Below are 27,394 nucleotides of genomic sequence, written 5' to 3' on the forward strand. Positions count from 1 at the left end.
CACATGCAGTGACCAAGCACACTTTTAGTCATGTTCTTAGTGTCATTTTCACAGATTGCTTGGACACAATCAGCTATTTCAGGAAGTAATGGGGACACATCCCCTGTATCCCCAGCATAAATTAAGCCTATGGTGTCTGTAGAACGTTTCAGTTTCTCATATTAATGGCTTTCTCTCTCTCTTCAGAATTTCTCAAAATGATGTCATAGGATTAACGAAGAAGAAAAGGCTTTGAAGAGGACTGGTGAAATGGAATGTGGAAACAAAGAAAAAAACAACAACAAAGTTTTCTCTGTTTATATTTAGTTTTTATCACATATCGTTTGGACCAGAACGTACTTCACAGGTACGAGAAACATTTTACAAGTTAATACCAATTTGTCAGTAATACCAACTTGTTTGGGAGCTTGTGCATAAGTCCAGAGCCTGGTCCCCTTTTTCTTGCGTACAGTGTCCACTGCATTATTAGTTTATTGTATTAGCACACTGTCATGTACAGAAGCAGATCATTTATCTCTTAACAACTGTGTTCTCTTAACAAAATAGAATAAGCTTTAATGCAAACCTGTAGTGAACTCTCGAGCAGGTTGACATTTTCCACACAGTGTGTCATTCTTGCTGCAGGCTGGGTGTACTGAACATACTGCAGTACAGATGCCTGTGGCTTTCTGTCTTTCTTTTGAGCAGTTTGTAGCACAGCTTTTTGATTGCCCCCTCGCCCCTACACACACAGACAGCAAGCCACAACAGCTTTATCACAGAAGGCCGATTGGTGGGCTTCTTAGCATGGGGTCAGGGAGTCCAAAGAGGTAGAACGGAGAGATGAAATAAAACCATGCATACGCAGATAAAACAGAGTGAATGTGTGCTGAAGCTAGGGGGCCATTCTCAACGCAAAAGAAGCTCGAACTGCCCAACACTTTCTGTTTCTGTTCTGGAAAATCTACATTGAAAGAGCTGGTAAGCTAATCATGGTGATGTCCAATATTTTCCTAAATTACTTCCATGGTTGCCATGGCTAAACGCATATCGCCAGATGACAACTGTGCAGCCCTGCATAATTTTTACGAATTAGGATAAGGCCGTAAGAGCTCTAAATCCAATGCTCTTTCAGACAGTGTGTGAAGACAATGGGAACAGAAGCAGCCTCATGATAGGTGCTATATCATTCCATAACACATGATGGAAGGACTGTATCTAGCCAAACTGAATGAGCTGTGCTTAGCAGAATTACTGAAAAGGGATTGAAGGCTTCAGCAACATTGAGTCTACAGTTTAATATTAGGAAACGGGGCCAAAACATTTCAATGTCACGAAATGTAAATTTAATTGTATTTTAATTTTAATTCACAATTTAAATGTTGTTGTTTTTTTTTTGTTTTTTTTTTTGTTTTTTTAACATTACCATTCATAGAGGTCTAATTTAATAGTCTGTTAAGGGGTAGTCATCTGTCAAATCACTCTGCTCAATTAAAATATTGTCCAGTCTCTCTAGCTGGACACACACTCAGTTCAAAGGCATGGAAACAATGGCAACAATTTATTTTCGAAAAGAAATACAGTATATATTGTACTACACAAATTATAACAATTTGCTCAAAGTCAGGAAGTCTACTTGTTGATCTTTGGGCAACTGTCATAGCCTCTTTGAAATTCACTGCTGGACACAGATTTGGCAGGATGACCTTCAGATGTACCAGGAAATCTCTCAGCAAGAGACTGAACTATCTCTTCTTTCAGAACATGAACAGGCACAGTTAAGACATTTGTAAAATCTAAGGAAAATTCAGATGAAATCTAGATGATGTAAGTGGCATGAAATCTTGACCTGATCTTGGCTTGCTAGTGACAGGGGCACATTTTTAAAGGAAGTGGTGTGTTGCACAGTCTGGTTATCACATTCAATCAGCCTCAAAATGCATAGTCCATACAACAAGAGGGCAAACCCTCCAGTCCTTTGGGGCTATATATGTTTCAGCAGCAGGTTCACACCAGGGATGAGTTCTTGATATTGTAGTTTTGTCTTCTGTCACTGTATGTCAGAGTAACCTTAACCTCAGCAATGTCTTTTAATTCAAGTATGATCTGCCATGCCATTTCTCCCTCAGGAGCACAATTTTGAACAGCAATAGCATTCAAATAACAATTTTCACAGGTGTTCCCACCTATTGTGTCCTTAATAGAAAATGTGCACGGGATTAGATGTGGTTTATTTGTCTTGTCTACTGACTAATAAAGGAAAACGAGGATTGCTTCATTGTGTTATTCAAGACTGAACAATTTCTTGGAAATCAGCAATGTCCAACAATAGACTAACTCTACCGGTACTATGACCTGTGTAATGTCTGGAGATAGCCTGTAATTATATTGAAGACACTTTTGTGAGAATGCAATCAGTTTCACTCCAGAGCAGTTTTCATCACTCTGAGCTTTCCCAAGTCATGTTAATCCCGTGTCCTAACACTGAAGGCACCCGACTCAATCTCCTTTGGATGTCTGATCTTGATACTGCAAATGTACTTGCCTGAAAAGCTCTCAGTAAAACCCGCCAAACACCAAGCAGCAAGGTTATCCACCATCACTGGTTGAATTGTGCCCTTCTGAAATCTACCAAGAAATGAAGCAAAAACATTATATTGCTCAAGAGCTTTTAAATGCTGAACAAGAGCATCTAAGACACAGAGATAATCATTTCTCTTCACATCCTCACTCTTACACAAGATTGCCAAGTAAATAGAAAACACCAGTGAATGTGACCCTGCAGGAAAAAGTTACCCAGAACCCCATGCACTGCAAAAAGTTTGCTTTCTTCTTGAAGTTCCTAGAGGATTACAAACCTCAAACTCATCTATATACAGAGTTAATAAAAATCTCAACTTTGTGCCTGATAAAAACCAATAAGCACCATTCTAATAAGCAACATTTTAAAAACATTTGTATGCATTTTGCTTAGCTGGTACCCTATTATTCTTCTGTGCTCTGTGGAAATTAACCGCATAGTCCACAGTATCAGCAGTGGCTATTTGTTACCACAGGCTTCTCATTTATGAGACCATGTTTCTGAAATACTTCAAGGACATTGACAGATATTACCTCATGGTAGCAGGCCACTTGAACATGTGCAATATGCTCGAACTTGAGCAAGGATTCATCTTAATTTCTGTTTCTTCAATATGTTATTACCGATGGTGTCACTGCCACTTGATCATTAACCGACGGATGCAACTGTAGCATCATGACGACCCACCAGTGGTTCAAGCCACACCTGGCTTGAAATCTTTCACTGTGTGAGGGATGCGGTTTCTGTTCTCGTTAGTGAAAAACGTTCTGTATATATTTGTTTGGAAATTATACTCCTTAAGCATACAGGTGTCCATTTCATTACTTGTAAGGTGAGTGCTTGTGTGGCCAAAATAATCCTTCTCTGTAGTGAAGTTGATAATTGTACACAAATGACATATGAAGGCTGAACATTTCAAGCAAAGGCTCATAAAAATAGGAACGTGAAAAGGGAGGGAGGGAAGGAGGGAGGGAGGGAAAGAAGGAAGAAAAAAAAAGAAAATCTGATTCTGCTGTGTCTGCTAAATGCAGAGCCACACTGTCTGCTGACATCAGTGCTATGCCTGCCGGAGCTCACCCAGAGAGACACACTGGTGTGGCCAGTTGTTCTGCTTGGAGAGATAGACAGGAAATTGACCTAAATTAAAACCATCTGCCTTTAATCTGTAGACTATACTGTGCACATCACCAAAAGTGAGCCAAATCAGTATTTCATTTAATCTGGAAATATAACAGAGCAAATTCAAAAAAATTTTTTTTACCCAATTCCACAAATCCTCATGTGGAGAAAGTGAATGTGTTGGTACATGCACGTGTATGCCAATTTACCAGTGAGACAGAGGCAAATGAGAAAAAGGCTAGATTGAAAAACTACCCACAATGAAAATCATCTCACTGTTCTGTCCCATTATTTTCATTACTGCTAAAAAATGTAAAATGTATTTTATGAAATGCAATTAAATGTATTGATGTGGTATACTAACCTATTGTAATTATTGATGAAAGATGTTTCCTAACTACCAAGCCAATAATAACAGCCATCAAATCACTTTGATCCAAACAAATCTCTGTGCAAGTGATAACTGACATTCAGTCAGTGATGATTATATCCTTTACTTACTCCTGTGGGTTGGTGGCTACATAGTATGTGGTTATCTGTTTAAGATATAAAACAATGTACCCTAATTTAAGGTAGGAGTGAATTCACAGCATGATTCTCTTCTATTACAATATAATTTTAATATGAGACAATTAAGTAGGCTTGTGAAATGTAAGGCACTTGCCTTTAAAATCTTAAAATTCCTTAAAATTATAGTAAAGAGGTTATCCTGAAATGTTTTAAAATGTACAAAAACTCCATACCATTAGTCAAGCCACCAATGTTATGTGAAAAACAATCAAATCAATCAATCACCTTCAATTCAGCAAGATTAAATATTACTTGACAAATCTGTGTATGTATATATATATATATATATATATATATACACATACATACATACAAACACACACACACACATCATACAGGAATCAATGACACAGGCAGCTCATGATAATCATATGTTTTTTTTTTTATTTTGTTGTTACATTATTGTAAATCGAACTTGGCTCCAAAAGTTCTGGGCTGTCTAAGCCCAGTGGGGAGGCGTGGCCTGCCATGTGTCAGTCAAAAGTAGGAGAGGCTTCACGGGTCTTGCAGTCAAGTTAAAAACAGTCTCATCCACACAACTCCCAGCACAGAGGGCACTCACACTGTATGAAGCCATCAGTGTAGAGCCAAAAAGAAGCTCCGTCCATCGTGCTTTGAGTTTCATGAGGATAACAGGCATTCTTTAGAATTTTTTTTCAATGATTTGTGCATTCTTTATTATACATGTCCTTCTCTTGTAGCGTACAGTAGGTTTTCGCTGAGAATTTCTCAATCAATTTTAAGTGTAGTAACAAGTAAATGACTTAGTTATGTATTCATGGTTGAAATTCATGTTTAGTGAAATGCGTCCCCAAACCATTTGTAAAACTTAGCTGTCTTTAGGACTCCACTGGCACACTCAGTAAAAAGCTGATGGTTGCAAAATGAACCAAAAACTTAAAAAAAAGAGAAAAAGTTATAATACTTAATTATAAAAAAAAATGCTGACATTACTTAACACGCTTTAAGTAAAATCTCCAAAGATTTGGCAGCAAATGATGAGGTTCCGATCCAAACTGCATTAATACCAATACACGCGCACATTTTCTATACACACACATACAAACGTGTGCACACATACACAAATGCACACTCTTTCGCACATGATAATGGACACTTCCTGGGTAAGAAATGACAGTTTCCTGTTGGAAGGGCTTGGTGAGGTGGCACATTGCGATTGGCCATGTGAGGACTGCAGGAGGTAAAACAAAAAGGTAGCCCCGGTTTTTCTTTGCATTCCTTGCTCATTCCTGATCTAGTCATCTCCTGCCTTCATTCCTCTCACTGATCCCTCATTGCGCATCTGCAAAGGAGACATTTTTCATACTCATACGTATTTTCCATCCATCCTTTTTATGCAAAATTTAGAAAATGTGCAAAAAACATTTAATGTAAAAAGGCCCTATATATCAAGAAAAATAAAACAACTGAAGCTACTTTGCACAAAACAAAGACTGCTAGGCTACACAGGTTACACCTAAACAAAGTAAGTCATCTTGAAACTTTTTACATAATGATAAATGGAAACACAACTACATTTATATTCTTAATCTGTTTGTTTTCAGAAATATATCAATAATAAAATAAATACAAATAAATCAAATAATAAATATGCATTTGAATAGAAACCCAATGAGTAAACACTATCTATGGTGACTTCGGTGTGCTATGCAATATATTAAAAACAAACTAGTGAACCCTTGATATGAAAGTGAAATGTTGAATTGAATTTCGTTGATCTAATTGTTTAAATTATTTACAATCATTATTTTCCACTTATCATTGCAATACTGAAGGCAGACCTGTGCACTTATTAGGGTGTACTAAAGGCTGTGATGCATCTGGCATGTGCTTTACAGAGTCCAGGGGGTGACACACCTGGTCTAGTTCCCGCTGCGTCTCCTCCTCCATCTTGCGGATATCGTCCATGGTCAGGTCCACCCAGCGGTCCAGCCAGCAAAAGAGCTGCCGATGGAAATTAGTGAAGAGCCTCTTCTCTTGCTGTTCATACAGATAGAGAGACAGGGAGAAAGAGAAAGATAAAGAGAGCGAGAGAGAGACCAAATCACAACTGTGCTCTAAAAGGGAGATATTGCATTTATCTTAGAATCAATCAGTCTTGCATGAGCTGGATGTCACAAGTCAAAATTAAAAAACAACCAGACATGAGTAAGTATAACAGCCGGAGTGACAAAGAGAGGATATGAGAAAGCAAAAGATGGCCTATCATGGTGCTTACCTTGTGAATAAAGTTCTCCACACGCCCCTGCAGACCCCACCAGCGGAAGTGCACCGTCACTAGCTTGTATGCAGTCATATAGGGACAATTACTGTTGTGAAGCTCCTTCTATACAGGTACAGAGGGAGGGACAGTGAGTGAGAAAATGAAACCAAAAAAAAGAAGGCAGTGCATGAACTTTGACTGGCATGGTAATCCTGACAATATTTAGGGTGTGTGTGTGTGCGCGCACATCTGTAATGAATGAGGAGTTGGTGTGAAGATGTACCTTCCATCCTGGTCCCAATGGTCCCCTACCAGTTTTCTCAGAGTGGAAGAGGGCAGGGTCCTCTTCTGGTTTATAGTCCTGAAAGACAAATTCTGAACCATTACCTTAATTGTTCTTAGATTTCTAAAGTCCTGACATTTCTACAGTCCTGAACCATTACCTTAACTGTTCATAGATTTTTTTGTGTAGGCTTGGTATACTTACAATGGGTCATATTAATGTAAGAACAATAAGAATCAATATGACATTTCATTTAACTACTGACAATCACATGATTTAGGATCAAATCAGTCAATTTGCAAACAAAGAAACAATCAAATGTTTTCGGTAAAGATTTAGGCTATATGTTCATCTACCGTTCTGACACCCTCACTTCTTACATTCTCACTTCTGTCCTTCACTCCTTGTCTGTAGTGACATTTTGTGACTTGTAACCAGTAAAACATCCCCTTCCACTATTGCAAATTGACTCACTTTCTGACCTAGAACATAACAATAAGATGTATCTTAAGAAACTTTTCTAGTAAATGACATTGTCAGTTTGTACTTTGTAAGACCGCCCACGTGATGTCTCATCACTTACCACATCATCCACCTGAGAGCGATCTGCGATATCAATGGGCACTACCTCAGTCTCCTCCCACTCCTCAGAGGGCAGACTGTGGGGCTGTAATGCAAAGAAATATATACAGAACAAACCTAAATATGATTTTGCCAAATACTAAGCCCTTAAAAAGTATCTGCCAGCGCTGACTTACATTATCACTTGTTCCCATGTCTGGTTTGTGCCATGTCTCAATCTTAATGAAAAAGTCATCTTTCATGTACTCATTCTGGGGAAAAAGGATAAACTGCATTACAACTTGTGACATTTTGAATTTGATTTTAATAACTGGTGGAAACATGTAGTAGTTATCCTATTACTAACACATTGATGTGCCACTAATATGCACACGTGATAAATGTTTCAATGCTAAAAAGAACAAAAATAAATAAATCACACTCACTGTAACAACTGCAGCATTACCATATGAATCCAATGGAGGAGCAAATGAGGAAAGAAGAGAGAAGACGCAGTTGGAAATGACACTAGTTTCAGAAGGAAAAAAATAAAAACTTACTGACATGTATACAGAATGTTTGATCCTCAGAGCTGGAATGAATATAAAACCCATGTTTCTTCCCCAAGAACTGGAAGTAATTGTTCCTGTATGGTTTACACTCAAAACTCCCTTATGGATTAAAACTCTCTAATAGGTTAGGAAAAAATAGGCCCCAAATAGAGGCAGTAATAACACTAACAATATTTTCATGTGTACCTCTGACTAACAACTAAACATAACTCAGTGTAATGGGAGAGTCTGTGTTTCAGAGTTGCTTTACTCTGGTGTGATTAATTTGTTATCCATATTCCAAGTTTGTACCATACAATTGTATTGTCAACAAATATCCTTACTAATATTCAGACAGAAGCTTTTAATGCATATATACATACATATACATATATTAAAATATTGGTCATTTTAAGGTACTGACTGGTGCGGCAGTAGGGATAGGCATTCCATGCTTTCTCATGAAAGACCAGAGCTCCTTCTGGGGCAAACATCTGAATGAAGCTGGGCACCTTGCTACAAAGGAGAAGACAACTGCATAATCAGTCACTTTGCAGATAACATATCTGATGAAGTAGTGCATGTGACCGGTGATGCAAATGACAGCAGGTAGGATCATCTAAATTCATGTGAGAACACGGTACAATATACTGCATTCTTTAGCCAAGAAGCATGCTGCTACCACCATGTGAAACGTACATCAAGGGACTAACTTCCTAACTAGGACTAAAAGGGCTTCAGTTGCAATACATCTTATGTTTATCAATTACCATATCCAGTGGCAGTTCAAATCCAGCCAGGAGATGGGCGAAAAAGCCCATGTACCTGTGTATGTGGTAGATTTTGTGGGTGTACTGGCCCTTTTCCCCTTCTTTCTCGTATGGTTCGTTTCGAAGGACTTCGATCCCTTCTCCCCCTCCAGTGTTGTTCTTACTGGCCTCTGCAACTGAGTACAGTTGGCCAACCTGGTACTGGGGAAGAGGGATGAACTACGTAAGTAACTAGAAGCAACTATCAACTAACACACATAGGAGTCAAATATTTGATGTATTGTGTATTAAATATTCCACGATGGAACAATGCATGCGAAAATTAGGCTGTTATACCAGTACACTACTAAACAACACAGAACTGGTTAGGATAACTAACGTAATTTGCGCGCTGACTGTCACAAAAGGACTAAAGGGTTTAGCTTAATCGGTATTACATTTCCGAATTGAACTTACCTCTTCTACTGAACATGGTAATACCACTTGGCTGAAAAAGACGTGAGAAGAAACATCATGCGCAACGTAAACATTATGTTACGTGGATAATTGACGTAACGTTAGCTATAGACATCACTGCTTAGCTAACCTAGCTAGCTAACACCGGACACTCCAACGCCTCACTCCATAACGGGCGTGAACCAGCAATCCATTCCGTTAGTTTGCTTACCAAGCTATTCGTTTCACTGGCAATTAGAAGCGTAATATGCGACGTATAGTTTAGAAAAAAAATAATAAACTGGCCTTTTCGACATATGTTTACCGGCGGACGATACGTCGCTAGCTAAATCAAACACAGACGACTCGCTAACTCGCTAACTTTAGCCAGCTAATGCTAGCGCAGGACAGATATGTACGCTACTTCACTCACCGACTTCAATCACTGAATGGCAGTGAGGGACTGTAAATGAAAAACAGAATCTACCTCTATCAAAGCCAATCGGTTTATATGACCACAAAACCGTTATACAATAATGGTTACTCACTATTCTTTGATGAGTACCATCCCGAACCTGCACAGAACGGTACATTCAACAACAGATTTCGGTCGGCGGAAATTGGACTAGCGCGTTTGATGCGTCATCAGGGAAGTGAGGGACTTGGTAAGCGGTCTAAGAGAGTAGCCATTTTGGGAAGGTACTCATTCCCTTCAAGCACAGACACGTAGCGTCAATTTACAGTAATTCCATGGCATCACACAAAAGCATTGTGCTATGCAATCCAATCATGGCTATATATCTTAACGTTTATAAAGTAATATCATATCACAGATTTAATATCGGAATCTGTTTGGGGTTTTTTTCAGGTAGGACGAATTTGTTTTGGTTAATGCACATATAGCATACTAAACGTAATGACTAGACACACAGGAGTATTTACATAAATAAGTATAAAACAAGTATAATAGAACAGATTTGAAATGTGAATGTGAGCAGAGTCTGAAAAATCACATGATACACAAATGTCAGGGTTTAATCCAACAGCAGAATTTTGATGTTCAATTCATGGCTTGTACTTAAAAATAATAAATTGACTTTCATTAAGAAGACGGATAAAAACAATAATACTAACGGACCGATTGCTCCTCCTGCCTGTTTAAACCGCAAGAACGTTGTCACTTTACCCAGTGATTTGAAATTAACTTCTCTGGAAAGATCTGTCCTATCAAAAGGTATAAGTATGTAGTCTTATATTTTAGTAGGTCTAACATTTAAGACTACATGCTTATTTATACACACGTCATGATGCTAGTGGAAACCTTAACAACTGAGTCTTCCTGGATGCCTCCTACAGGGGAATTAAAGCACTAGATTTTTATATTAAAACATGTGATCAGCAAGCCTGCTAAAAAACTTAATATATCAAAGGTTAGTGGTTACTCGACTAGTAATCAGAAGGTTGCCAGTTCAAGGCCCACCACCACAAGGTTGCCACTGTTGGGCCCCTGAGCAAGGCCCATAACTCCTCAATTGCTCAAGTTGTATTCAGTCATAATTGTAAGTTGTTATTAAGCCAGCTGATAAGTGTGGAGCTGTTGTTTGGAGAAAAGACCTTTACAAGAAGGAAGCAATCAAGCAGCTTTCTGATACTAGTTTATATAGGCAGAACAGCTCTGACATCACACCACAGTTACAGTCTTCCATTCAATCCACTATAAATCATGACATTTCAGCAGGACATCTTGCTGTAGCTATATCTATCTTCTCACTAAAATTCATAAGGAAAACAATTCTAGACGTACTGTTGTTTCTGCTTGTGCAGAAATAATATCCCAGTTTCTGGATGACCTTTTTCAATGAATTGTTCACTACTTACCTACATACGTTAAAGACTCTTCACACTCTTCACACTTTCCGCAAATCCACAATCATCCCCAATGAAGATGGTTTGAAAGCTTTACAACATTTTCTTGATGCAAGACCTGAGAAGAACCCTCCCACAGATATTCTCTTAAAACTGTCTGAACTTGTGTTAACTCTGAACTGCTTTACCTTTGACTCCAAATACTACTCACAAATAAAATAAGTCAGTATGAGTACTAAAATGGGACGATCCTATGCTAACTTTTTTGTTGGATTCTTTGAGAAATATTTTTGAACAATATACCTAGCATCTCTGAGAGTATTCTCCAAGATCCACCAAGCTCTGGAATGTACATGGTGTCACAGGCTTAGAACAAGCAGGTAAAAAGGAGGACATAAACACAAGTCTCCATCTGAAGAGTTTGATGAAATGAACAAAAACAAAACTGAACATAAAAGTGCATTAACAAGAACTAAAGAAGCCTACGTAACAGTAAGATCAATGACAGGTAAACAATCACACGAACAGAAATGGCTTTTAAAAGAACAAACATTAACATAACCCCTGGCTAGTGTGGTGAATTAGGCATAACGCACACTATCTGAGGGGGGCGTGGCAAGAAACCAAAACAGAGAGAAAGCGCTACAATAAGATGAGGCTTTGGGGGGTCACACATGGAAAATAGCACATCCTGGCAGCAGGATAACCTTTTTGGATGTTTCAGTGATGTTCGGAAATTCTTGAATACCACCATCTATTAGAAACCTTTAGACTCTCCTTCCTATTTGAAATATATTCCAAGACCTGCAAAAACTCCATCCCTTATTCCCAGCTTCTGGGTCTTAAACACATTTACAGTGAGAATGAAAAATGAAATGTGTGAATATTTTCAAAACTGTGGGTTTTCTAAGGAAGTGATAGATGATGATGATGATGATGATGATGATGATGATGATGATGATGATGATTAGTTGCATTTATACAGCGCCTTTCCCAAACTCAAGGTCGCTTTACAAACATCTCTTTTTTACACACTCACACACCTGATGATTCCTTTGCTCATGTTTCACCTGTTCAGACAGTGGACCTATGACAATGTATTGTTGAGAAAAAAAATCATTCATTTGGTGCTGACTTATGATCAACTCTAGTAGGGGCATTATGGTACAGATTATACATTTTATACAAAGCATAGAAGGATTCATGTGCTACAATGTAGGCTAAAGTGCAAGGTGTCCATACTTTGCTCAATGAGACCCACAGATTTAGGGGAAAGAATCTGTATGGTCGAGTGCTCTGCCTGAAGAGAAGGGTTGGAAAACACACATTCCAGAATGAGAGGACTCTTTTATTACCTTGTCAGAATTACTATACTGTTGTATATATCCTGAAATGTTGCCAGATTACATGGTACTGGTTATGGAGAAAATGAGGGTGAACTCAAAAATTGCAGTATATAATTAGATCATCAGAGCTTGTGTCATGCTGAATAACTTCAGTCTTCTTAGAAAGTGCATACTTCACTTTGCCCTCCTGGTGATAGATTATATGTTCCCCTCCCACTTCAGGTCCCAGTAGTGGTGCCTATGAACTTGGGTGAGTCTACAGCTGAAACCACAGAGCTATTGATGTTGAAGGGGAGGGTGCGTGTATGTGTGTGTGTGTGTGTGTGTGTGTGTGTGTGTGTGTGTGTGTGTGTGTGTGTGTGTGTGTGTGTATGTGTGTGTGTCTAAAATACGGAGGTGGGTCTAAATATCTTGTTAACTTATATCTAAATATTTTTATTGTGTATTTGAGTTTACATTACAATCATTTGTAAGTAAGCCATTGATTATTTTGTAAACCATGATAACTCAAAACCTAATAAACAAACCTGAGATTAAAGAAAGTTTTATGATGCTGACCATAGAGGGTTCATCTACAAACTATTGGATCTTTAGAGATGCAGCTGTTGGTCTAAATAATTGAGAGAAGGGGCAGTAGCACACAGCCTTGAGGTACACCAGTACACAGGTTAAGGTGATCCACTGATAAGTGAGATCTGGCACAGACAGCTGGATGATTCTGACCTGCAGAAAGTCTTGAACAATGGTGTTAAAAGCCAAGCTGAAGTTCATTAACAGACATCCTGCATAGATACTCAAACTGTCTCGATGTTTTAGCATGCAATGCAGCACTAGGTCGACTATGTCATTGACTGACATGTTGGCTATGCACAGAAACTGCAGGGGGTCCAGCAACAGGTCTGGGTTTAAGACAGACAAGGTGTTAAAAAATCTTCATGACTACAGAAAGTCTGATTTTGATTTAAAAACTTGAAACTTGAGTAGCTCGTGACCTTGTTTTTTCTATTTCACGGTTACCCAATCCCAGTCCTGCACTGCACATTTTTGTTTTTCTCCTGGTTTGACACATCTGACTGAGCTCAAAATGGCCTTGATTATTCTTTGACGTGCTGAAAGAGGTGAGTGAGAAGAATATAGAAAGAATATAGAAATATAGAAAAGATTGACAGTACCCCCAGGACTTAGGTTGCTCTGAAGATATCAGAACTCTTCTCAAAGCAGGATGGATGCTAGTGTTAGACTGTCAGTGCCCTGCACATCTCAGCCTCTCAAGTTGTGCATGGCCTTGTCAGTCTCATTCAGCTCTGTACTTATTATGCTCCCGCTTTTCCTTGTGAGTTCCTCCACAAAGTCACTGCCTTTTATTTGGTTCAATTCACTAATTCAGCATTTCACGTAGGTTTAATTGTCCTGGTAGGTTACACTGTGTTAAGGGATGGATAAAACCCAGAGTCTTTGAAGTGGCCACATGTTTAAATACAGTGCAGTTGGCATTTACCACCTACTTCAACAGAAAGATTTATCGTAGGTGACTATAGCTCATCTATTTATTTGTGCAATTTGTATTAGTTAGCCATCATCCAACTCATCACTGATAACAGGACTGTGGCTGGATATTGTGTGTCAGACCATTTTCAAACCAGCAATGACAGTGTACAAAAAGCATGAAAAACAAACAGTTACAACCAACAATGCTACTAGTGCAACACCCAAAGTTAGCCTACTAACACCAGCATCCCTCTTTGTGGTATACCCCTTAGAACTAGCTTGGTCAGGATGCATTAAAAAGGTGACCACTGATCAAAGGACTTTGACCATTTTTTTATGTGAAGACCACAGGCAATAATAGTGGCAACCTCTAGGATTATATAAATATTGATTATTTTTAGGACAATCATCCCAGCACCATTTCTATATCTGAAGTTCAAAAAATTGCATGTGGCCAGTATATAGAATAAGACTGTGATCAAGGACTATGAAGAAATCTTCAAATTTCATAGTTTATCTGTAATTATCCTCTGTCATTTATTTTATTTTGTCTGAAATTGTAGAAATTGTAGAATCTTGAAATCAAATAGAATCCAATTTGTGCTTTGCATTAGACTGGTTAACTGTATCACAACAGCTCTCTGAATCAGTATTATATATAGGCAGGTCATGGCTACTCACTGATCACTTATGTATTCAGTTGTTATCTATGTGTCTCTGTCTGAAAAAGTTGTCCATGTTGCCTGAAAAGGCTGTAGGAAGTTGCTTAACTGCCAATGAATGTAATTTCCCACAATTATTATTGTACTAGAATCACAGTACAAATTCTGTTAGAGTGGAAACTGAAAGAACTGAAAAGAAGCACCATCAATTTTAGTTAAATAGTGCAATTTGGGGGCAGAATAATTATAAAAAAATTACAAATGTGTCTTCTGTTTTGTGTCTGAAGGATTTTCTTTAATGATATCACAACATTCTGTGTTATGGGAAACAGGGTAACTGGAAAAAAGGGTAACTGAGAGGAAACAGAGACAGAGAGGACACGAAGATCAAATGAGTGTTTGTTTATGTTTTTTAGCGTGTATGTGTCCAAATTCCTTAGTTCTGTGGTGTAAATAAGATCAAAATGAGATGACAATGACATTTCCTTGTGAATTTTCCATAGGTAAACAGAAACACATTCACTTTACATGCTTTCTATTGTAGGAATTATATGAGGGAGCTGGTACACTCTTGGGATAAAAGTCCGAACACACTGATTACTGCACTGGACCTTTGCAGTACTGGAACCATTAATATACCTTGAAGGGTTGTGAAGATACAGTACTCTGTGGTATGTAAAATACACAATGAACTGCATTTACTATTCATTTTTAAAGGGACTTGTTTAGGATGACAAATACAATATGCTGTATACTTCTAAAACTGACAAAACAAAGTAAAGGCTCAAAACTGACTGCTTACAGTAAGATGAACACAAATGTGACCTCATTTATGAAGACAATCACTTATCAGAGAGAACCTAAGAAGGTGGTGGAATTTTGTATGCAACTTGTGATAGGCCTATTAAGTTTTTGCATAGAGCTGCTGCTTATTTATTTATTCATTTAATGTATCGACCTATCTATTTAGGATTCAGTTAAATTACGTTTTATAATACCTTGTGCAGTAAAGAGAGTCATAAAAATATACACTGGCTAAAGATGACACAGAAATAAGAAATGACCACAGCAGATATACTTTGCAATTAGAAATCCCAGTGGTGTTGAAACATTATGAGTCTAATAATAGACTGAAGAATACTTTTAGGGAGGCATGTTTTTTTTTTGTTCTGGGTCTGCTACTCACATATTTTTCAGGTTTCCCCTAACGTTAAATCGGTATATGCTTAATCATGATTTCCAGAAATCTGTGACGTCTTCTCTGAATATCTTAATCGTCAGTGCATTATTTTCCCATTCAAATCCCCTTCGCTTCGCTTTCCCTGGCCCCCCAATCTACTCTCTCCCACTATATCGCGAGAGACTGACTGGAACAGGAGGCAGAGAATTATTCATAATCTTATAACAACAAGAGAGCAGTATACAGTCGTCATAAACCAATGTAATAGCTACCACAAGATTAAGTAACACCTTCACGGTTATGTGATCTAAAACGTAAGATGAAGTAAAACAGTGGGATAAGAACTGATATTCAAGGGAATACTGGCTTCTTAGCTATACGGCTAGCTATGTAGCTACCTAGCTACCTATATTTACAATATAGCGAAGCAATTGACGTATAGTAGCGCTAGGTTAGCTAGCTAGCAAGCAAGCTATATGAACTAGGTTCCGTGGCTCGATCAGTTTATTTGCGCAGGTTCTCTTTCGATTTCAAATGCCGACTATTTTGAGCAAGAAGGTAGGTTAAGGTAGCGCCATTTCTTTATAATCCAAACGAAACTACACTTAATGTTTTGGAACCAAAATGTATCAAGATGGCAAACTGGCTAATACGTTTAGCACAAGTCGCACTGCTAGCTTGATACAAGCTAGTTAGCTGCGAGGCTACTTAGCTGAAAATATTGACTTTGTTAGCTGGCTAAGATAGCTAGTTATTTAAGTGTAACGATTTTACTTCGTAGTATGACCACTCATGACTCAACACTGTATCGTTAGCTATAGCTTAGTTTTGCACACTACCTAGTTAGTGATTTGACATTATATATATGTTATCGCAGCTAGGCCTGTGTGTGAGGTTGATCTGTTGTTTTCCTCGCCGTCTAACGTTAGCCATCCCAGAAAACAAGAAAGGCACCGATCTCGAGTTACACACGGACCCGAAAATGGTGAGTGAACGCCGGCACGTTTTTAATGTTTTGGTACCAACTACTGATATGAACAGGTTAAATTGTTTTGTCTCATCACGTTTGCTTTCGTGGGTTTAATGCAGCTGTAAAATAATCGGAAGGATTCAGTTAAAAAATGTTTTACAGGTAACAGTTTTAAGTTGTTCACTTGTCTCTTTTGTACATCTTGCTAACACGCTAATTGAAGAAATATCACAATTAGGGGCTAGCTAGCTGGGTTGATTAGCTGTGTAGATGTCGTCGCGTCCCAGATTTCACGTAGTCTGTCAAATCATCAACTAATCCTTATTCTCAGGTAAACCATCTCGCTACAATTGCCTTGCATTGTGTCGTTGATTAACAGTTTCTGATGGTTATGCTATGTCAAAAATATGTTAAAGTAGAATACAAGAGAATATGTGAGAAAGAAAACAATACAATATCAGGTAAATTAGGAGTTGATCAAAAAATATCTGGTTCGCGTCAGTTTTCTGTAGTTTTTAAATTCATATTAGTAATACCTTTATATCGTGTAGCTGCTGTACTTAATATTTAACAGAGGCATGTAATTTCACAAAATTTCCTTAATCGTTCAGTTTTTCTTTTTTGGTATTTTAAGGGTGTAAGTACACCCTTAAAACAATGAGGAATTGACAGGGTTCTGAAAATGTAGCGTTAGGGTTTGTAAGACATTCTTGGATTGCTTTAAATAAATGTTGATTTAAATATTTATAATTGACAATGCTGTAACAAAGGCAGACCTTTGATCCATCAGTCAGTAGGGGCTGAGGAAGACAAAATACAAGATGTTAAAAAGAGATTGTTGGTCTGCCATATAAATTGCAGTTATAATAATAACTAGTAGTAGTAGTAGCAGTAGCAGTTATAATACTGTAGTAATGATTAAAATAATATTTTCTTTGACAGAATCTCTATACTTTAACAGTGGTACAATGCTGTAGTTATTTTCAAACTCAGGAACGTTCTAGGACAGTGCATCATGCATATGTCCACAGTAATTTGATTGTTGAATTTGTGGCTGATTGTTGTTCTTGTGCATATATTGTTATTGTATCAGGAATATATGTAATAATTATTTATAGGTGACAACGTTTACATAACTTACAGACTTATGTTATTACAGGCCATGGATCCACTCTTCTGGTTGCTTGTAGGGCCTTGAAGAAACGAGACTACCAAAGAACGAATACACTTCTCATCAGCTTCACTCCTCATTCAACACTACCGCTCCATCATTCTTTTGATATATTTTGAAGTTGCTCGGCATGCAGATGTCTGTATTTAAATCATCAAGTGCTGCTTCATGCAGAGTGCACCAACTATTCTAGAGCACCTTTGTTATCTAAGAGTTCAGTCTTTTTTATCTTTAAATGGGGGGAGACTATCGTTACACATTGTTTGGTCCATTACTTTTCCCAGACTTACTAGCTGTATAAAACTTTACCTGATGAACAGACCTAGCGGCCACCTCTACAATCGCTTGATCCTTGATTGGAAGGCTTCAGTGATTAGTTTTCACATCACTGTGACTCATTTGCTCATTTAGCCAAATATGAACGGCTCCTTGTTAACCCCACCCAGCCCACGGGCTGCAGCGAGCTCCTCCCCTCTTCCACCCTCCCCCTCCCCCTCCCCCTCCCCTCCCTCTCCTTCACTGTTGCCCCTTTCTCCACGACCTCCACCGTTGCCCCCTCCGACCTCTGCTGGCCAGCCGCTGTCTTCTCTATCAGACACCCCCACCCCCTCGCCCTCTCCCTGCCTTAGCTGGACCGAGTTCTGTGAGCTCCATGCCCGGGTAGCGGCTGGCGATTTTGCCCGTCACTTCCGTGCTTTTCTGCTGGAGAACCCGCATTACTCCTCTGATTCTGCTGCTGCGTTCTGCCGCCGCTTCACGGACCGATTCGTTCAACACTTTGAGAGCGAACTTGAGGGAAGCGGCACAGGGAGGGAGGGCACTGGGAGCTGGGTCGCCCAATCAGATGGTACGTCATTGGAAGAGGAGGCAACGTCTCCGCCCCTAATGCCGTCTGAGGCTGCTGGCCCCTGCCTACCCACTCATGTACGGGCTCCGCCCAAACCCTTGCCAGCTAGAAAGGGATTGGATGGCCAAGGTGGCGAGAGGTTACAGAACCCTGCAGTTTTTCAGGACTCGTACACTCACACGCAAATTCTGCCCCCTTCTTCTTCATCGTCTTGCTCATCCTCGATGGGTGGGAACAATGGGCGGAGGGAAGAGAGGGCGTTGACGGTTAAGCAGTATCCCAACATCTTGCCCGGCAACGGAGACATGGAAGAAGAAGAGGACGGCTGGGTGGGGCCTGTGACGGGAGAGGAGGCGGAGTCAGATGAGCTGGCAGGAAGAGATGGAGAGGTGGAGAGTGGGGCTCTCACAGACGGAGCTGACGGCAGCCAGACTCCCACAAGCCCCTCCGGTATACAGCTGCACTGTGGCTCTAAGGGCGTGAGCAGTGTGGTGGCAGGGGGCCCCTCCAAAACAAAGCTGAAGAAGCGCTTCTCCCTGCGCAGCGTGGGCCGTAGCGTGCGGGGCAGCGTGCGGGGCATCCTGCACTGGCGCAGTTCCTCCAGCGAGTCCCCACAGAGCTGCAGCCCCGCCGGGCCGGCGCAGCTGCCCTCCAGCTACAGCTACACTACAGGCCTTCAGGACGGCAAGAGGAGCTCAGCCTCACAGGTCATCCCGGCCTCCCTCCCCGTTTCCCTTTCCCTACCCCTCTCTCTCCCCCACTCGTCCTCCTCCTCCCTGCCCCCCTCCTCGTCCAGCAGCGCCACATCCCTCTCGCTCTCTGAAGCGCGCGACCGCAGGAGAAGCAACGGGGAAGGGGAGAAGGAGAAATGGAGCCACCGGCTGGAGAAGCTGCGGCTGTCCCGCTCGCCGCCCCCCACACATCCCATCTCTGTGGGGCCCTCCTCCGCCCCGCTGCCCTCAGCCCTGCCCCCGAGCAGTGCGGGGGTCTCCAGGAAGACAGGCAGGCTCGTCCGCGAGGGCGGAGTCACCGTCTGTTCTTCCTCAGATGACTTTCCCACCTCTCACAGCTTTTCAGGCTTTTCCTTCGGACTGCTCCACCACAGCACAGACAACAACAACGCAACCTCGGGATCCACCGTCGGACAGCTAAGTGCTGTGCAGCCTCCGACCACAGGGGGAGCCATAGGTGGACGTGGCACTCGCTGGCACAAGTGTCGTCTGGTTCTAAAGGAGCGAGACAAAGAAGGAGAGAGAGGGGAGGAATATTTCTTGGAGTTCTACATCCCTCCCAAGGTAAAGGAAACATAATCATTCAGTAGAAAATCATGGCAGTGTACCCAAGAATTCCAGGGTTGCATCTTGACGTTGAATGCCTAACACTGGTTGACATATCGGACCCTAATCATTTGCTTTTCAAGAAACACAAACTAACAATGTTTGGCTGAGAGAGTGAGTTTTTTATATTGAAGTTTTCCATGCACAGCTAAAGCTAAGTTGTAAATTAAATTGCACTGTTAAGACTAGACAGTGTCTTTGTCCAGAAAAGTCAATGTAGCACCATCTCAAGATGGTGACTGGTGGTCTGTTTTTTAAATGGACATGTGAGAAATACTAAAAGCAATGCTATTGAGTTTTTAGGAAGATGATTGATTCCAGACATTAGTCATGCCACATAGGCGTGTACCTAGTACTACTTTGTTGTGCTTCAGAAAACAATCTGATCTGGTTTCCTCTTTCTCTGCTTAGATAATTTGATTTTGCAGGTGAAATTGTATGCCTATTTGGTGACACCAGGAATCCAGGCAACTGAATTGGAAGGGAGTTGAGGTTGCCTAAATGTAGCCTTTCTTTTGCACTTTTCTTCCTCTGTAGTCTTCTAAGGCCAGACTAACTGTGCTGTGCTGCTCCATCGTGGATGTGAGGAGCACCACTGCTCTCGAGGTGCCTGACAAGGAGAACACCTTCCTGCTGCAGGTGCGTCTCCCCCCCCCACTCTTTCCTATGAGCTGCTCTGTGTTCCCCCTTCTCTTGGAACTTGTTTGAGCGTAATCACCACTCCTCTCGTTTTCTTATTGTCTTGCTATTCTCTCTCTCGGGCCACCTCTGTCTGACTCTGAATATCAGCTGGACGGGCAGGTCCAGTATGTGGTCGAGACCAGAGATGCAGTTCAGATGAGAGCCTGGCTGAGTGACATCAGGAACGGCATCTGCCTGAGGTAAAATTCATTCAGCCTAAGGACGCCTGAACAGTTGTTCATGGCCAGTCACTCCTGAAACATGCCGTTGTAAAGTACATCAGAGTTAACCAGCCCATGGTGGTCATTAAAGTGCTAAAGTCATAGTTCTTGAAACACCCTCTCATCCTTGACTGTATGTAGTGAGCAAGAAGAGGTTGAGGGAGTGTGTGGCGGTGTGCAGACCGACCTCAGCGGAACGCCGGAGTTCAGCGACCGTCTCTCTCAAGGTCAGCATGTGTAACCACGCAGTGCCATGAATAGGGAGCTTCATGTGCAGCTCATACATCACCTTGTGAAACGTATGTTAAACCCCCAGCCACAAGTGGAAAACAGCATTATGCTACACTGGATTTGCTAGGACTGATATAACCTGTCAGTTAAAACAATTTCTGTTTGTAGCTTTAAATAGTTTTAATGTGTCTGTAGAATTGTGTGTGTGTGTGTGTGTGTGTGTGTGTGTGTGTGTGTGTGTGTGTGTGTAGTTTGCCTTTGTGTAGTTTGAGTTCAAACATTAACACAGAATTTGGCTGGGCAGTGATGTATTGTAGACCGTTTGTTACTTAAACAGTGTGTCTGATTTCTGCAGTGTGTTATGGAGGGATGGGTGGTTCTCCACTGCTGGAACCTCTGCCTCCTGAATTGCCGCCCCGTGCTCCTCTCGACGAATCCGACAGTCGTGTGCTCGGTGGGGGTGGAGCCAGTCTTGGCACACCATTTGCAGAGACCCCTGATGCTACAGGTATCCTCACACCATTACCCTGGACTGGCAAGCACAAAGATAATGGTGATGATGATGATAATCATCATCATCATCATCATCATCATGATAAATGATCGCAGAAGTTTAAAGGAGAATCCACTTTGAGGAGTCGAACCTGTAGGCTTTGCAGTCTGATTCTGCTCGTCACTCCGTGATGTCGTGTGCGCCCTGCTGCTCTCCCCCAGGTTCCTTCCTGTTCTCGGAGGGCTCAGCAGCTGAGCCGGCAGAGCACCCCCTGAGCGAATGCCAGTGGTTCCACGGCACTCTCTCACGCCTGAAGGCCGCCCAGCTGGTGCTGGCGGGAGGCATGGCCAGCCATGGAGTCTTCCTGGTGCGGCAGAGCGAGACACGGCGCGGAGAGTATGTCCTCACCTTCAACTTCCAGGGCAAAGCAAAGGTGAGCTGGGGTGACCTTTACCTAGCACTTTAGGGCCATTCATACCATCATGAGAAGCAGGCTGTCTCTGTTTTTCCTATTTCTCTTATCTAAATCTGTTTGTACACACATTTGCCATATGCACTGCTTAAATAGGTGATGCAAGTGTGCTTCCTTGTAAAATGTAAGAATATAGCAGTAGCTTAACCTGCAAGGTACTTAATATTAGAAATATATTTATATTGGTCTTTTACATACATGTTTATGGTCAAATACAAAGTTCCAAAATCTGTCAAGGGGGCAATAATGAAAAATCATAAAGTGTAGACAAAAAACTGTAGTTTTTTAAATAATCACATGATCACACATCCTTTTTGCATACCTTCTCAAACATGGGTGCCTTCCTGCCCTTGCACTCATCACTTCAGTATAAATACTTTGTCGTATTCTCAATAGCTCTTTCCCCCCCCCCCCCACCCCTTCAGCACTTGCGTCTCTCCCTGAACGAGGATGGCCAGTGTCGCGTGCAGCATCTTTGGTTCCAGTCCATCTTTGACATGCTGGAGCACTTCCGCGTGCACCCCATCCCGCTGGAGTCCGGGGGCGCATCTGACGTCACCCTCATCAGCTTTGTGGGGGCCACGGCTGTCCGGCAGCCAGGTACCGACACCCTGGGGCTGGTGTGGACGACCAGAGGGTCAGACCATGCTGACAGGCCTAAGACTGCGTTAGGCTGGAGGAGCATTTTAAGAGGCTTTCTTGTGCTCTTGGAAGCCGTTCAGTGTATTTAGTGATGTCAGAATGCTTTCTGCCATGTGTGTATATTCCACTGTGATTGTGTGAGCACACTGTTACAGTGTAGTTGACACAAGTATGGCTCTATGGGATTTTGCCCATATATGGCAGGCAAACAGCCATATAAGGGCTCACTTTTCCTCGCCGACCGTGGCATGCTTTTTGACACAGTGTGTGATTGTCTCTCTCTAAAACGCACGTGCACACACACCCATGTAATCACAGTTATGCTGAGTGTGCATGGCTTTGTTTCTTTGTGATGATTTTTCCTTTGTGGTTTAGTTTGTCAGCGTGCATGGCCTGACCTCACCACCGCTCCCGTCCCTGTAGTCTCACAGCTACGCACGAAGCTCCCCACTCCATCCTCCTCAAACCTTCAACTCTAGAACAGCTCACTTGCTTCATCTCTCCTTCCCTCTACTTTTTTCCTCTCATTTTCATTTCCTCCTCCACTGTCTTAATCGTGTCATCCTCTTTGCAGCCTCTCCTCCATCTCTCAGCTATGCCTGTGTCATGCTGACTGCACTACTGTCGTTCATCTCTGCATTATTTCGTCTACTTCTCGCACCCATTTCTCTCTCCTTCTCCTTGTTCTCATGATCACGATTCTGCATCTTTATCACCGTGTTTACACCATGCCCCATCCCTCGTCTCTGGCCTCCCCCCTACTCCCCTGCCAGTGCGGACCAAAGCTCTGATTGGCTGTCTCTGTTGTTGTTTTGTCGTTGGGTCATCTTCGCAGGCCGGGACAGGGCAGGCAGCCGGCCCACAGTCTGTGATGTCATCACCACGCGCCACCCTGACTCTCCATCAACCCCCATCTCTGACTGTGTGTAAGTGAGACCAGATTTAATAGAAAGACAGAGAGGCAGAGGGAATGAGAAACAAACAAACAAATAAATAATTAAAGGGTGCGAGGAGAAGAGAATGACAGCAGGTAGCTTCACAGCACTGGTAGCAGGTAAGGATTAGCAGTGAGACGGAAATGGGACGGAGTGCGGTAGCACAGAGTAAGGAGATTGAAAGGTCATTACAAATCTCTGCCCACCTGAAAACTGAAAAATCTTTAAATATGTGCATGGAAAAGCTCAGGAAAGAATGTGGTTTAGTCCAAAGTGAACAACAGCGCTGAGGGAGAACGGGAGAGACAGTGCAAAGTTGGCCAAGTAAAGAGAAGCGCGGGAAGGGTGGAGGCTGAGCCCAGGGGAGTGAGCGCTGGGTGAGGGTGCAGCAGCTCATCTGTTCACCTCAGAGCACATCTGTCTGCCTAACGTCTCATTCACGGCTGGATTTCAGTTGCATAGATCCATCCTGGACCTGTCGTCACCAGATAACATTGAACATTGCTCACTATAGCTTGTGTATCAAGGGAATACAGTCAATACAGCTTTCCATGTTTAAGCAAATCTAGTTTTGCATGTTTGACAGACCACAAGCTCTTTCTCCACAAGAACCCGATTTTCAGGGATTTTTCTCTTTTATTGTCTGTTATTTTTTTGACACGCATTTTTAATGTACTTATGATGTACTTATTTGTGCTTTGTGGAGACAGGGTGCAGGGAGTCTGTGTGTCTGTATTGACTGATTCCATTACTAGGAGACATGCATGTCTTTTTTTCTTGGACTCATTTCGCTACTCTTCTTCTCTTTTTCTCTTTGTCCTTTTTCCTCTCTTCCTTCAATTTCTCTGGAACTTCCCATCTTCATGCACCGCACCTTATTTTCACCTCTCAATCCCAATTTCTTTCCGTCTTTTATGCCTCTTGCTGCTATTTTTCTTCTCTTTCCTGTTTTCCTCTCTTTCTTTTTCTTTCTTTCTTTCTGTCTGTCTGTCTGTCTGTCTGTCTCTCCTTCCGTTTCTCCCTCTTTGTCTCTGTCCTCTACCCAGACTTGACCAGCAGACCCCGTAGCCCCCCTCAGCCCCCACCACCACCACTCCCTCCCGGACGCCCGCCTCCACCCACACCTCCGCAGGAGCGAGGCAGCGACGCAGAGCTCGCAGGCGGAGGGGGCAGCGGGCCGGAAGAGTGTGAGGAGCGCGAGAGGGACACGCCCCTACGACAGCTGGAAGGAGGCGTGGAGGGCGAGGAGAGGGAGGGAGGCCGGGCGAGGGCTATCGACAACCAGTACTCCTTCTTCTGAGGAGCAGGAGGAGAGCCAGTCACAATCAGTATTTGTCACTTCATAGGAAGAACATGGGGGGGGGGGGGGGGGTGAGGAACAGAGTTACTGACACTATTAAAAACAAATAAAAAACGCTTTCAAAGAGTAAGAGAAAGATGGAGGGAGATGCTTACACACACACACACACACACACACACACACACCACTGAAAGGGCAGCATATAACACTAAGTAACGGTACACTAACTGGAGCTTGGCTAAAACGATGGTCAATGTTACACTACTTTTCTTTTTCTCGGTGTGTTGCAGTATTAAAGGTCCCTCGCGTGACTTTGTTGCATAAGGAGGCAGCCGCAGCCACCGTGGTACTGTCCTTCACCTCGTGCAATCACACTGGATGGTACTCTACCGCCACGTGGTGCTATCATTCACACACAAAACGATTTCTCTCACCCAGCAGTACTCTTGCGTCTTTTTCTCGGTACGTTTTCTTTGCCGCCGTTTTTATGTTTGATGCTTTTCAGAACAATTGCTGCTGCCGCTGAACCACGCGCGTCACAGTTTGTTTGTCTCGCTAGCTTGCTAGGTCGGTACCATGCTTTAGGGTTTAGCAACGGCTGTTTGCCTGCCAAAATAACCCAAACTCCTCTGTGAGTCAGTTCCGCACGATGAAGCAGATACTGAACATCTCCATGGACGTTGTTACCTCAGAGCCCTGGGGCTATACTTGGGTGAGACTTCTCAGGATGAGACGGCTGATCTGGGATGCCTTTTTGTTCTTTGAAAGCTAATGTGGGGCATACTGCCGTGAGTAGGAGCAGATCTCAGATCAGCAGCTTTATTAAAGAGAGGTGTATTAGCCCTGATCTCTCAGCTGGTGCTCCCTGCTAGAGGGTGCACCAAATTGATAAGTAGGATCAGTATTTCTAAACAAAATCATTGTACATCACATCTGTAGACTTTTGTTACTCGTTCCGGTCATTCATTTCCTGCTTGGGGGCAGGGGTATCTATTGTTATGTGGGTTGATGGACATGGTACAGAAAATCTCTGTACATCAGCATTAGATAAGTGATTCTCAACCTTTAAAGTTTGTCACACATGTTTAGGCATTAATTAATGTTGTAGACTTTGAAATGGACCCAAAAGCTAGATAATACAGAAACTTCTGTAAATGACTAAAATTAACATAAATTGTATTCAGAATTCACAAGTATTAAGTATTGTCATGGCATGCATCCAGAGTGTGGATGGTGGCTCTGATACACACTTGTACTGTAGGACTGTACAAGGGTATGTTGTGTGCACTGTGAGATTCTTAGCAATGAGAGCAAACTGCACTCAACCTGCAGTATGCAACAGATGTGAAAAGCAATTTGGTTCAGAAATACTGAACCTGTCTTATGTAAGGACCCCCTCTTTTCTCTCTCTCTCCCCTGTATCCTTCCTTCTCTTAGTCTATATTCAGTACCTGCACTGCATTCATCTTGACTGACCATATGCATCTTTTTGTAACATTTCTCTCAATCTCTCTCCATCTTCTTACTTTCTCAACTGTTTCTTATACACAGCAACACCCACTGTTGTTTTTTGTTTGTTTGTTTGTTTTTTGTCCCCCCCCCCCCCCAAGTTTGATACAGTGGTTGTAGTCCAGAGGAGGGAGAGAGAATGACCTTCACTTCCAAGAGAAATTGTTTCTTATTGATTATGATGATGAGGATAAAATAACCGTGGTAATAATTGATAGTAATAATTCTTTAAATAATAGTATTAATTTTATTTTTCATTTGTTCTAAAATGCCTGTGTTGTATGTTGTTTACTCTATGTACACATATTTGTTCTCGAGCTTCTGTTTTGAGTTTCAGATTTTTGTGCCTTTTTATATTGCTTGTGATCTCCTTCAGCCTGTCCTACACCAATTTCTCCTTTCTCTTGTTACAGTTTCCTCACATTTTAAGAAAATGTTTAAAAAGAAAAAAAAAAAAAGAAAGATGAAAAAATGTCCTTATCTCCCTGTGCCTTTCTGTGTTATTCTCTCTTTCTCCTTCATTTCGTGCCAGTCGCTCTTGGTTTCGGGCCTCTGACACCCGGTTTAGTGCCTGCCCTTACTGCCTGCTACTCTCAAGGCATTTCTTCTGTCCTCTTGTCCAGGTTTTAGGTCTTTGTATTGCCCTGCCACTCACTGTTTTCTTTCCTTGTTCCCTACTTCTCATCCTCTATTTTTAAATTCTATTTGTGCCTTCTCTCTCTCTCTCTCTCTCTCTCTCTCTCTCTCTCTCTCTCTCTCTCTCTCTCTCATTCATTCTCTCTCTGTCATTCATTCTCTCTCTGTGCTGGGACCGTGTGTTGATGTGGACAGTGTTGTCCACCCTGTGTAATTAGTTTCAGGTACTACATTAAATTGAATATTGATGATGATGATGATGGTGATGATGATAATATTAATAATAATGCTGATGATGATGATGGTGATATGGTATAAATATACTGAAACAACA

At 41.7% G+C, this 27,394-nt stretch overlaps 2 protein-coding genes across 4 annotated transcripts; one reads left to right on the top strand and one right to left on the bottom strand.

Moving 5' to 3' along the window:
• Nucleotides 1-4,610: 4,610 nt before the first annotated feature.
• Nucleotides 4,611-9,712, bottom strand: pitpnbl (phosphatidylinositol transfer protein, beta, like). The gene is made up of 11 exons (XM_026997907.3): nt 9,622-9,712; nt 9,095-9,125; nt 8,694-8,839; nt 8,293-8,384; nt 7,764-7,771; nt 7,515-7,589; nt 7,340-7,423; nt 6,757-6,834; nt 6,489-6,596; nt 6,128-6,250; nt 4,611-5,552 (listed from the first exon to the last, which is right to left on the bottom strand). The coding sequence occupies exons 1-11, from the start codon at nt 9,639-9,641 to the stop codon at nt 5,505-5,507; spliced, it is 813 nt and encodes a 270-aa protein (XP_026853708.1). The 5' UTR covers nt 9,642-9,712; the 3' UTR covers nt 4,611-5,504.
• Nucleotides 9,713-15,770: 6,058 nt separating this feature from the next.
• On the top strand, nt 15,771-27,394 carry sh2b1 (SH2B adaptor protein 1). Of its 3 annotated transcripts, XM_035527124.2 has the most exons (11): nt 15,773-16,173; nt 16,545-16,600; nt 17,745-19,898; nt 20,478-20,579; nt 20,730-20,821; nt 20,984-21,069; nt 21,429-21,581; nt 21,788-21,999; nt 22,464-22,638; nt 23,516-23,606; nt 24,662-24,824. In XM_035527124.2, exons 3-11 carry the CDS (start codon nt 18,174-18,176, stop codon nt 24,681-24,683), a joined length of 2,658 nt encoding a protein of 885 aa, XP_035383017.1. In that variant the 5' UTR covers nt 15,773-16,173; nt 16,545-16,600; nt 17,745-18,173; the 3' UTR covers nt 24,684-24,824. The 3 variants fall into 3 exon arrangements, with proteins under 3 accessions (XP_035382997.1, XP_035383011.1, XP_035383017.1); XM_035527104.2 differs by lacking the exon at nt 23,516-23,606 and having other exon boundaries at nt 15,771-16,173; nt 24,662-27,394; XM_035527118.2 differs by lacking the exon at nt 23,516-23,606 and having other exon boundaries at nt 15,771-15,929; nt 24,662-27,394.

Source organism: Electrophorus electricus, chromosome 3 (genome assembly GCF_041902795.1).
Source record: "Electrophorus electricus isolate QZ-2024a chromosome 3, ASM4190279v1, whole genome shotgun sequence".
In the NCBI taxonomy this organism is placed as follows: domain Eukaryota; kingdom Metazoa; phylum Chordata; class Actinopteri; order Gymnotiformes; family Gymnotidae; genus Electrophorus; species Electrophorus electricus.

Coding starts and splice junctions, on each gene's coding strand:
- sh2b1 (XM_035527104.2), top strand. CDS start 18,174: ATGAACGGCTCCTTGTTAACCCCACCCAGCCCACGGGCTGCAGCGAGC. Junction 22,000..22,463: donor ACTTCCAGGGCAAAGCAAAG/GTGAGCTGGGGT, acceptor CCACCCCTTCAG/CACTTGCGTCTCTCCCTGAA. Junction 22,639..24,661: donor CACGGCTGTCCGGCAGCCAG/GTACCGACACCC, acceptor TCCTCTACCCAG/ACTTGACCAGCAGACCCCGT.
- pitpnbl (XM_026997907.3), bottom strand. CDS start 9,641: ATGGTACTCATCAAAGAATA. Junction 8,840..9,094: donor TACCATGTTCAGTAGAAGAG/GTAAGTTCAATT, acceptor CCTCTTCCCCAG/TACCAGGTTGGCCAACTGTA. Junction 7,424..7,514: donor ACATGGGAACAAGTGATAAT/GTAAGTCAGCGC, acceptor TTTGCATTACAG/CCCCACAGTCTGCCCTCTGA.